General features: G+C 33.3%; 1 protein-coding gene across 6 annotated transcripts in view; it reads right to left on the bottom strand.

Annotated features, from left to right (window-relative positions):
* Positions 1-6,676: 6,676 nt before the first annotated feature.
* Positions 6,677-12,478, bottom strand: part of LOC116639565 (oxidation resistance protein 1) — a 154,134-nt gene continuing 148,332 nt past the window's right edge. For all 6 annotated transcript variants that reach the window (XM_032416092.1, XM_032416091.1, XM_032416093.1 and 3 more), the window contains 3 exons: positions 12,168-12,263; positions 10,332-10,405; positions 6,677-8,455 (listed from right to left, as the gene is read on the bottom strand). In XM_032416092.1, coding sequence (XP_032271983.1) covers positions 8,320-8,455; positions 10,332-10,405; positions 12,168-12,263 — 306 coding nt within the window. In that variant the 3' untranslated portion in view covers positions 6,677-8,319. The remainder of the gene's footprint in view (positions 8,456-10,331; positions 10,406-12,167; positions 12,264-12,478) is intronic.

Below are 12,478 nucleotides of genomic sequence, written 5' to 3'. Positions count from 1 at the left end.
CATTTAAAGTCATGCACAAGAATAAAAGATATTTTCTATATTTTCTGTTCTTATTTATATATTACTATTTTAATGTTATATTGCACAATAACACTTTCTTGTGTTTGAAATACAACAAAATTTTAGAGCGCAAGTTGGGTTACTTCTAGTATTGGTGGAATATTTAGATCAAGGCTTCAGAAGAATATCCTTATATTCAACTCTGAACAATAACCATTTATGCAGCCACTGATGCAGATTAGTCCAAAACTTCAATTTGTTGGAATTTGAGGATGGAGTTAGAAAATCTTCTCAGAGAGCCTACATTAACACTCCTCTGAATAAGGTATGGCTGTGAAGTCAGAAAGCTAGTTCCCTTAGAGAAAAATGCCTGCTATATGACAGAATTTTATCCTAAAAACTACATGATAAGAAAATCCATAGTTGAAAAACAGAGCTTTTAGACAAAAAAAAGGATAAGTAGAACTCAAGTGGCAAAAGTCTTCACAGATATTTTTTATAGTTGTCAAAATAATGAAAATTACACACGAAATAAATATACACCATCAATAGCATTTTAATGGTAATTTTAAATCCCCAATAATAAGCAGTATACAATGGGTTTCCAAATCTTCAGAATTTTTCTTTTCCAAACTTTCAATAAGAAGTTTCAAGAGTTTTGGAGTGGTTGAAATGCACTTTATAAAAACCCCTTCTGTCTGGACCACCACATTTTGATGCCTTTCAACTTTTTTAACTTGAAGTTTTAGGACTTCCTGATTCCCAAGTTCACCTTCTTACCATTCTGCCCAACGACCCCCAACAGGAGGAAAGATCTGCTTTCGAGTTTTCACTTCCCAAGCGAAGTGGGGCTGCACCTATATTCTTCATTTGCCTTCCACTGTGACCTTCCCAAACTCAAGTTCCTTCTTTTCTTAATACTACCAAAAGGTATATTGGGTGCTGATTCTCACATGATGTGGGGATAATTCTGTGTAAGCCAAAATTTTGAGTCAATGGGAACTCATGCTCAGGGAAGTATTGCAGTACTTTAAGTCACTCTGTTCAGGGATAAGAGGAGCAGAAGACCATCTGGCCCATGCTAAAGTGGCCTCTTAGTGAAGATGCTTCCTTAGGATTCCTAGAATGTTCCTTTCACCCCCAGTACCTACAACATTTCTTAGTACACAGTTAAGGTCTGTTGAATTACTTACTTTATAAATGCACTGTATGATCTAATCTCTCAGGCTAGAGGTTTTGAGAGAACTATGGTTCACTCACCATCATCCCAACAAGGGTTATCTGATGACATTGTGTGACCAGATTTGGGGGGCATGTTGGTATCTAACAAAATTACATTGCATTTATTTTTTGACCAAAAATTCCACTCTTAAAATTTTCCTTGAAGATAAAACTTAAACAATATGAAAACACATATGCATAATGCATTGTGCATTATTTTAAATTGTAAAATACTGGAAAAACCTAATACATATGGGAACATGGCTGAATAAAGTATGGTACATCCACACAATGGATGCAACTCTAAAAAAAACAAAGTCTTTAAGAACTGGAGTTATTTTTAGTGTGTGCATGCACACATATACACACACTGGATTATATATGTGCATGTGTATGTGTGTGTGTATACATATATATACACACACACACACATACACAATAGAGGATAACCAGAAATAATGAAATTGACTTCCTGTAGGAATGGGGGGGAAATCGGTTGAAAGAGACAAAATTCTGCAGACTTTGACTTTGGAACCCTTTAAATCCTTACATATACAAAAAGTAAAATTAAATATATGAAGACAGAAAAAAATAAAATTGAATATAAACAAAAGTAATAAACCAAATTCTATTTCAAATTATTAACCACATAGGATAAAAAAAGAAATGTACATCACTCTTGAATACAGTATTTCGATTAAATATCTTCAGTCTAAAGACAAAAAACTGCAAAGGAATATTCTACTTTTGTTGTGAGAGTATGGGTGTAGCAATTCTGAATCTATGATGTGTATATTGTCAGGTTAAGCAAATGAGTAATATACTGATATCCTCCCTGTGGGAGAAGAGAGATACAAACATGGAGTGTGGGAAGACAAGGAAGAAGTCCATAATGTTAGATTGCAATTAGAGGTATTAGTGTGCATTCATGATGTGTGAATTTACTTCCTAGCTCTGTCTCCTAAAAGGCCCTAGAAGCAACGCCACCCCAGCAGCAACGAGCAACATTCAGATTTCTGGGCACCTGGGTGGCTCAGTTGGTTAAGCATCTGCCTTTGGCTCAGGTCATGATCTCAGAGGCCTGGGATCAAGCCCTGCATCGGGCTCTCCACTCAGCGGGGAGTCTGCTTCTCCCTCTTACTCTCCCACTGTGCTCTCTCAAATAAATAAAATCTTAAAAAAAAATAACAGATTTCCAAATATCATTCTCCTTGAAGACAAACATGTCTACTTGGGAGAAATGGCTGATTCTAGGATTGGGTTACAGAAAGTACAGGTAAATCTGGAACATCATGTTTTACCAGGGGCAAGCGCTCAAGAAAATGTACAGAAGTCAGTTTGACAGGGCACTCACTGGTTAAATATAGGACAGAAATGGATTCTAACACTTTGAATTAAAAAAAAGAACCTATTAGTTCATACCAATAATACATATTCTTAAGTGATAAAAGAAAGCTCTTACAGTAAATGCCAACTAATAAATGTGCTGGGAATGAAAGTTAGAAAAATCATAATTTTGCAACAATTTCTGTAATTCAGGCAAGAATCCTCGATGGATACCAAAAACACTGAAAATTTGGAGAACAGAATAACTATGGTATTAAAGTATTTCCCCACACATTCCTTATTAATTACAAAGGGAAAGTAATAGCAGTGGAAAAACATAGTGGACACTATATTAATCAACTAATCCAAGCTATTATCACCAATAAGAGGATAAACATATATATGTGCATCATAATATGCAGAGAACACATCACTTCTGTGGTTTTCTTGCCAAAAATGCATAACCTAAATATAGGAAAAATTCAGACAAATCCACATTGATGGGCATTCTATAATCCTGAGCTCTTCAAACATATCACTCATAAAACACAAAGAACGACTAATGAACTCTTCCAAGTTAAGAGATCAAAAAGAACAACTAACTGCAATGAAGGATCCTGGATTGGATAATGGATCAGGAAAAATAATGCTTTAAAGGATATTATTAGGACCACTGGTGAAATTAAAAAGTGGATGGCATATTAAATCAAAATATTGTGTTATGTTAAATTTCCTGAAATCAAACATTGTACTGTGGTTATATAAAAGGATACCCCAGGTCTTGGAGAGGCACACAAATACATATGTAAGGTATAATAGAATTAGATTCAGCATAATAGGTGAGTGGATGGGTGTGTGGAGGGAGGGGGAAGAGAGTGGGGAGAGGAGAAAGCAAATAGTTCTGTAAACATTCCAATACTTACCTCTCAGTAAACAAATACACACATTACTGTTGGGTATATACCAAGGAATTAAATTGCTGGTCAAAGGCTCAGCTTTAGTAGATCCTGCCAAGAAAAATTCCCAAATTTTTCCAGTTCACATTTCCCTTTAAGATAGCCTTTATTGGCTATTCTAATTCTCTTGGAACTGCCAAAGTCTCATCTTCTTTTTTGTTGAATTTTTTTGATTTGTAGTCAGTTATATTTTGTGGGCTTAAGACATTCATTAGATCTGTGTATTATACAAACCTTCCACTCTGTTGCTTGCCTTTTCACTTTTAATAATGTCTTCTGATGAAAAGTTCTTAAAATTTTAATGTAGTAGAGTTCATCATTTCTTTCCTTTATGAGTGCTCTTTTGTCCCATCTAACAAATGTATGCATATTCTAAGCTCATGAAGATATTCTATATTCTTAAAGCTAATACTTTACTTTTACTTTTTTACTTTTTCCATTTAGATCCACAATCTGTAATTTTTGTGTGTAGTGTGAGATGGATCAAGATTATTTGTTCATTATGCATATCCAATTAATCCAGCACCATTTATTGAAAAGACCATCCTCTTGATTGAGCAAGTGCCATCTTTTCAAAAAAATTCTTCTCTGGGCTCTTGATTTTGATTCTTTCCTCTGTAAATCCTTTGACCGAGACCACTTTGTCATACTTACTCATCTTTTTAATCATAGTATCTGGTGTTCAAGACTACAGCCTCATTCTTCAGTGTTGCCCTGGCTAGGCTATTCTGTCTTTAAATTTCCATATAAATTATAGAATCAGCTTAATTTCCAAAAATAAGCCTGGCTGAGATTTTCACTGCCAATATAGATTGATTTGGAGAACTGACATCTTTCAATATTGTCTTCCAGTCATGAATATGGTATATCCTTCTTACTGAGGTCTTTTCTGCTATATATCCGATACTTTCAATGGTATTACAAATGGCAATGTTCTAAGCTTCGTTTTCTAATTGTTGGTTGTACATGACAAATGAAGTTTTTATATTGGACTGGTATTTAGTGACCTTGCTTAATCAACTAGTTAATTCCAATAGTTTGATCTTTTTGGAATTTTCCATGTCCTAAATCATGTTACATACAAATGACATTTAGAGTTCTTCCTTCCCAATCCTTATGCCTTCTTTGTTGCTTTTTCACTGTTTGAAACTTCCAGAACAATGTTGAATAGAAGTCGTGATAGCAGTTATCATTGTCAGGTTTCCTATCTCTGGGAGGAAACTTTCAATAAATTAATGCTTCCTGTACATTTTTCAAGAATAATTTTTTTTATCATTAATGATTAAGGAAGAGCACTTCTTTCTTAGTTTGCTGAGTTTTTATCATAGACCCCCAGTGAAATTAACCAAAAGCTTCTTTTGCTTCTATGGAGATGATCATGAAACTTTTTTTCTGTAAATGTGGTAAATGGTATGTTTTAAAAGATGTTAACTTCTCTTGCTTTCCTGGAATAAACTTAATTTGGTGATTATTCTTTTATATATGGCTGATTTGATTTGCGGCTATTTTATGTAGGATCTTGTATCTATGTTCATATGAGACTGTTTTAGAACTTCATTTTCTTGTAAGAATTGTGAAGTTTTGGTACCAAGGTCATGCTGGCCTCAAAAGGCAGTATCTGAAGTTCTCTCTTAATACCCTGGGAAAAGTTCATCTAATTAAGACTGACTTTTTTTCCTTAAATACTTAAAAGAATTACCCAGTGGAACCATTTGGGCCTGGTTTTTTTGTGGACTATTTTTTTTTTTCATTAACAAATTCAAATTCTGCAATACAAAAATTGTATTACTTCTGGGGTCAGGTTTAGCGAATTCTGTTTTCCGAAATGTTTTTTCCATTTTACCTACATTGTCAAGCTTATTGATGTAAAATTGTTCACAATATGCTCTCTTTTAAAGTCTAGAGGCTCTGTAGTAATGTCTCCTTTCACATTCTTAACAATCGTACTTTTTCTTCACCTTCCTAGAGGTTTAGTTTTACTATTCTCAGATTTTGTCTTGTATCCTTGTTTAAATTTTACTGACTTCTGTTCCTATCTTCATTTTGTCCTTTTATTTTCATTAGGTTTCATTTGTTCTTGTTCTAGCTTCTAGAAATGGAAGCTTAAGAGTCTTTTCTTCTGCCTATCACTTAATATTACTATAGCCACAAAATTTATCTCAAGAATTCTCTCTTTTCACTCAGTCTATAATCTCCAAGGGCATTTCATTCATAGGTAGTGGCTTCTACCTGTATGTTGTTGATTTTAGAATCTTTTTAATGGAATGAAATATTAACACCTCTCCCCATCAGCTAATTTCTCATAACTAACTTAATTTCCCTATCTGCTGCTTCTCTTTTTTGTACATCACTCATATCAATGGATAATTTACCCAGTTGCTAAGTAAAACACCTAAGAACTATCCTTAGCTCTTTCTGACAAGTAATAATGAAATTGTGTTAACACTAATTCCTAAATCTCTTTCAAATCCATGCTTTTCCCCCTCCCCCCACCATGCCTCCTTCTTGATCACCATTGTACAATTCTTATTCAGGCATCATTTTTTCTCTGGACTGTGTAAAGGCTTGCTTATTTGTCTCCTGGTCTCTAGTTTTTTCCTCTACCAATCTAATTTTGAGAGATCTTTCTAAAGTGTAAACTTGATCGTGTCATTCCTCCACTCAAATTTTCTTAATTGCTCCTATGAGATAAAAAAAAATCTAAATTTCTTGGCATTGCACATAATGAAACTCTTTATGGTATCAGTCCTACCTTGCTATGCACTCCACATCAAAAAAGAAATCAACATAAACTAAAAATATCAAATGACTTGCACTTCTTCACAGGTCAAGTGCCCTCTCACTTCCTCATTTTTTAAACTATGATGTTCTCTCTACTTGAATGCATCCTTCCATCATTACTATTACCACCATCACTACCACCACCACCCAAAACTACTAGAAGCATTTTTTACACATAAACCATAGTAGCAGGTTTAATCAAAGACTTCTTAGATATGGAAGTAACTTGATTATTCAATAAATCCAAACTCAAATTTGTATTTAAGTATTTAATTTTATTTGGTATACACCACTATGACCTTATTGTAATTGAAATCCAATACAGGATTTTTTTCTTTTTTAATTATTAGTCAACTCCACAAAGACAATAATACTGCTGTGGAAGACCAAAGGGGAAAAAATGATATATTTATTTACAATTCTCTATATTGTAAACATTTAATCTATATATTGTTACTAACTTATAATGAGAGAGCTTTACATAGACAAGGAAATGATGCCCACATTTCTATTCATATTCAGCGATAGCATATTAAATAGATCAGATTTTGTTTTCCATTAGCATTATGCTTTCTTTAGATAATTATCTAAACTTTCAAAAGATCTAAACATATTCAAGTCCTATACAACTAAAACTACTAAAGCCAACATATTTGGCTTATAATTTCCTTTTTAGAATAATTTAAAGTGCTATAAGCAACCTGGCAATCAACACTTTCTATAAGAACAAAACTACCTTTAAACATTAATTTACAATATAATATACAATGTTTATCTGGAATAGCTGAAATTTCAGCACAAGGTCACTGTCACATGTATTAACAGCAGGATTTTTTTTTTTTTTGCATACCATGAAGCTCTGAAATTAACTGATGAATGACCGCCACAATGGCATATTATCGGTTTCCTACAAAAGAGGATAAGAACTACTAGTATATTCTATCTTGTCTTTTTTTTTTTTTTTGAGGTCACTTGACAGTAAGTTTGCATATTCAACAAGTCTACTGAGTTACAATATTGTCTACATTAATCATTGCCCTTTTCTAACAGCAAATGCTAATGATAAGTTAGTAACATATACCACTCAAAAAAACATTTTTTTTTCCTTTTGAACAGGAACCTATATTTTGGGAGTTGGTGCGCAACAAGGCTAAAACAACAGAACTATAAAACAGTATATCTGACACAATATGTTGAAGAAATATGCATCTGTTTCATAGTTTTTGTACTTATGATAATGCCCTGCTAAGCTACAAATATGTAAATAGTATATTTTCTTGCTTGATATATTAAGTCCAATAGAATCATCAAGTTCTCATTCTCCTTTGTATTTTATAACTTTATCAGATAATCCAACCATGAAAGCATATGCCCAAACCTGCAGATCATGTGCATTGTGGTCTATTACAACCAGAATTTTCTTCAAATTTCATTTTTATTAAAATGAAATTAAGAATACCTGCAAAATTAATAAAGAGAACGCTGTAGTGTGAATTAAAATTAGAACTCAGTGGTTTATGAAATATGCATTATTTTGGCATGTGTCTTTTCCTTCACAAGAATGACTAAGTTGAGCTTGTCCAAGTCACCGGTGCCAACCTCCAGATGCCTTACAGCATTATCTAGTCTTCATTCTCTCAATGCCCCAATTAGACTGCTCTAGTAAAACAATCAATATAGTTTTAAAAGTAATAAACCAAAAGAGGTTCAAAAAAAGAGCACCATTCTATTAGGAGACTGAGATAACATGGATTGTAGATGAGGTGGTCACTATGATTAAAATGCTGCCAAAATTCTAACAAAATCCAAGCTGTTACACTGCATGGACCCACACCATGGTCTAAACCTAAAAAACTCTGGGACAGAAACATGATTTTAAAAATAAAGTCCAAAATTATAGCTGTAAAAAATGGTGATATGATTAACTTTAAAGCACAAGTGACATGTTACATTGTATTGCTTCTTGAACTTTCCAAACAATGCTTGTCCATGTCAGGTTTGGGCCATTATCCTGCTAAGACAGAGAGCATTACATTTATTCAAAAGCCCAGATTTCAATGTCTTGAATAAAGAAATCTTCCTTCTTAGAAAGTGTATGATTCCCAAATGTTTTACAAGAATGGCTTCTTCCATGGTAGAGATCTCCATCAAGCCAAAGGGCAAATTCTCCCCTGCAATATATAAAAGAAAACAGTTTTAACAATAATGTCTTAATACTTACGTCCTAAGTTGTAAGGTAAGTATTGCAGAGGTTGTAAAATAATAATTTAAATGAGACATTTCAATATTCAAAACTCTAAAATCATTAATTTTTTCAAACCCTTTCCCACTCCTTTTCACACTGGTATGAAGCAATTTTGTTTTGTTCACATCCCATTACACAGATTAAGTACAAAATGAATCCTCTAAAATTAATTTCACATATAATTCTTTTGAGACAGGTGTCACTCTGTTATTCTTTTCCTGGTATTATGGGTTTCTCTTCGCTAAATGGTTTTAATATATTTGACATGAGTTAAATATTTAATATATTTAACATGAAAACTCCCTCTCATCTAACATTAACATGTGTGGTTCAATCTCCAATTCACAACTGAGGAAACTTTAGACTTCAGTTTGCTCAAGGTCCCATATGTACTATCATGTTGAGACCAGAATCTAAATCAGGTCTAACTCCAAAGCCTATATTTAGTCCATCACATCATGATTTAGATTTTGGGGCTCCTGTCTGGAATTCTGGAATATCAAGTCCTTGTAGCTCTAGGTTTCTGAGCCTGTACTCTCCTTCTCCAAAGACTGAAAATTTGTCTTAGTTTGTTATCAAATGACCCAGTGTTTAGTTTAGCTTGCTGCAATCATGTGGTATAATCAAAATCAAGTTCCAGCAGACATCTAATGACATTATGTATGTTATCTTCAAAGATTCAAGGCACCCTTAACAGCTTGAAATTATCAGCCATTTGCTTGTGAGGCCTTCCTGGAGAGCTAACTGAATCACATGTAAGATTACCATTTGGGATAGGGCTGAATGACTGCCTGCACCCCACCAATAAAAAAAGGTGTAACTGGAACATATAAACATATGCTGATTCCCACAACTAAAAATAACATGGTTTTTAATTATCGGGTTATGTCCTTCAGAGAAGGCTATAATAACCATGGTAATTTTTTAATCACTGAAATCATGTCTCCAAACACCTATCTATAGAGAAGTTGTAAGAGATTTTGTTAGAATCATTCAGGATAATGAATATTCTTGCAGGCTAACAAGATTCTGCAGCCTGAATGAATTATTATATATCCTCAGAGCTGGGGGAAACAATACTTTTATAAGTCTGGGAATTACGTAGCATACTTTATGTCTGGTCCTGAAGGACAGAGAGAAATAACAAAAGAAGGAGTAAACGTTTGCTAATAAGCACTATTTGAAAGTCTAGGCTAGCAGGAAGTAGAGCCAATTACTTCCAAACACTGTAAAGACTGAATGAAGCTGGGATACCAGAATGAATAAATAAAAGTTGTCATAGTGCTTGCTATGCAAAAGAATCAAATCAAATTAATGACTAATAGATACTGTTAAAAACAAAGCAAATAAGAAAACAAATTCTGAAAATCTGGGGGGATGGTGTGTCACAATTTTTTTGTAGGAAAACAAATTTCTATTATTCTCTGAACTATCAATCCAAATAGTCTCCAGGGTAGAATAAAAAGGAAACAATTGATCTTTTTATACATTGGGAGAAACATACCATCGTGATTTTTTAAAAAATTTGAGAAGGTCTAAGATGTTAGTGTATTTCACTTTCAAATACTAAAAGATGGGTTTTAATCAAAAGGGAATCAACAGCATTTTAAAATGAATAAATATTTTATCAATAGTTTCACATACTACACTTAAGCACCTTCTTGTAAATATATTGTTTTCTTAGTCATAGTATACAAATTAAGATTCTAATGTCAAAACTTTCCAAAAATAACTGACTTTATAAATAATACAGATGAATAGTTTCTTTAAAAATCTCATGGTAAAATGTTCAAGAGACTTACCCTCCACCACCAAAAGCTAGTGAATCCATGTCTCCTTTGATAAAAAACATATTATCTCCTGTCCACTTAAAGACCTACAAAAATAAAAAGCTTTAAATATGTAGATGAAAATGGTCACTATACAGAGTTAGTTCTGCTAAACCCCAAGTACTTAACAAAGCCTAGATTGACAGTAAGAGAATAGTAACAGTAAGAACAAAAGACTGGGCAGAAGGGTCTGGTGTTTTGTGCTTCAGTATTTGTATGACGAAGTTTAAAAGCACACAACTTTCATTTCCAATTCCTCAAATCTTATTATCTCTTTATACATACTTCTCTTTTCTATGTATGCATCAAGAATTGGACGGTTAATGAAAAAAGTTGAAGCAGAAAATCAGTTAAAAAATTGTTACAGATGCCATTAACTTTTATTTTAACATTAAACATAAATGTACACTAATTTGATAATACTTTGATATAAGGCCAAGGTCTTTTCTTTGGATACAGATTTGCCTACCATCATTCTTATATAAGCCCACTACATGTGTTTATGATTTCCAGTTTCAATTTTTTTAAAGAGCAGTGAGAACATGAAAACACTTAAGAAGTCCAAGAGCAAAATTTCTAGATGTTCATATTCTTAAATATTTTTTACTAACCTTCCATGGGAGTTTTACCTAAACCTAATACAATAGCAAATTCTAGCACTGCACACCTCACCTTTATCAACTTTTTCCTAAGTATTCATTATAGTTTTCAATAGAATAAACTTTAACATTCACTTTTTCATAGTTATAGAACATCTAATTAATTACATAATCTGGTAGAAACAGCATAAAATGATTTAAGTATAAGCACAACTGATGCTTAAAAAATCTGTAACAGGGGCACCTGGGTGGTTCAGTTGGTTCAGCCTCTGACTCCTGGTTTCGGCTGAAGTCATGATCTCATGGGTGGCGAGATCCAGCCCCACATCAGGCTCCATGTCCAGTGGGGAGTCTGCTGCTCTGCCTCTCTCTCCTTCTGCCCCCACCCCCACCCCACTCACTCTTTCTAAAATGAGTAAATAAATCTTTAAAAAAAACTGTAACAATTATAAACTTCCAGTTAGCTGTAGGCATCAGTTATGTTTTATGAGGGAATGGAAAGCACTGGCTAATCTGGTAAGCCAACTTAAGCACAAGTTTGTTAAGAAATCTTCTAGTGTGTTATCTGCTCATTATAGAAACTATTCTGCTCATTATAGAAACTATTTCTAAAGACTACTTCTTTAACCTTTTTTCAAGATCTCTTAAGTAAAGGTTTGACACACTGAATTTTAATGTACCCAAAATGCTGCGATTGCATGCAATAAGTTTTAAACAGTCAACATATTGACTAAAATTCATCGTACATCTTTACATTTTAGATCTTATTGGCACTGGAATGTATTCAATTTAAGTTAATCAAGCCGTAAGAAAAAGGTAATTAACTGATTTAAACCCAAATGATTTATTTTTTAAGTTTTCAATGCTTACATCATGCAACTTAGTCACTGAAAGTTTCTAAGAATTTCACAATGGCAATTCAGAACAGTAACGATGATGTATACTTCTTACTGAGACCATGATGTATGTCTAGCACTATGCCAAGTGTTGTATATATGATTCTCATTTAATTTTTAAACAATCCTGTTATATTTATGGTTCCCATTCTATCCATAGGAAAGTTGAACCTCAAAATGGTCAAAAAGTGCTAAGTTACAGTTAGCAAAAGACAGAGATGGGAGACAAATGCAAGTGTATACGACTCCAAGGTGCATGTTCTTTTCATTATGCCATTTCTTTATAAACTGAATATTGGAATAACTGTCCTTACCTCAAACTCTGGACAGAATGTAAAAACAAAGGTCTCTCCAGTACCATAAAAGCCATCACTCACTTTAAATGGCTCAGATGCTAATGCACCAAAAACCTAAGGAGTAAAAAAAAGGCATGTTCAATGACATGACTATTAATTTGCTTCATTAAGCATTACCTCATTATTTAGGTTTAAGTAAGATGCAAAAAAACCCAGAAATGTAATATAATTTTATCTCCTCCTACTTAAAAAGGGAAACACGATCAGCTGTTATAAAATTTGCATTATTGTGAAGTACAAGGCATATCAGTTTCTCAATGGGAAATTTT

The sequence above is a fragment of the Phoca vitulina genome, unplaced genomic scaffold, assembly GCF_004348235.1.
Source record: "Phoca vitulina isolate PV1807 unplaced genomic scaffold, GSC_HSeal_1.0 scaffold18, whole genome shotgun sequence".
In the NCBI taxonomy this organism is placed as follows: Eukaryota; Metazoa; Chordata; class Mammalia; order Carnivora; family Phocidae; genus Phoca; species Phoca vitulina.
The sequence above is the reverse complement of the archived record's forward strand: the minus strand, read 5'-3'. Positions and strand labels throughout refer to the sequence as shown.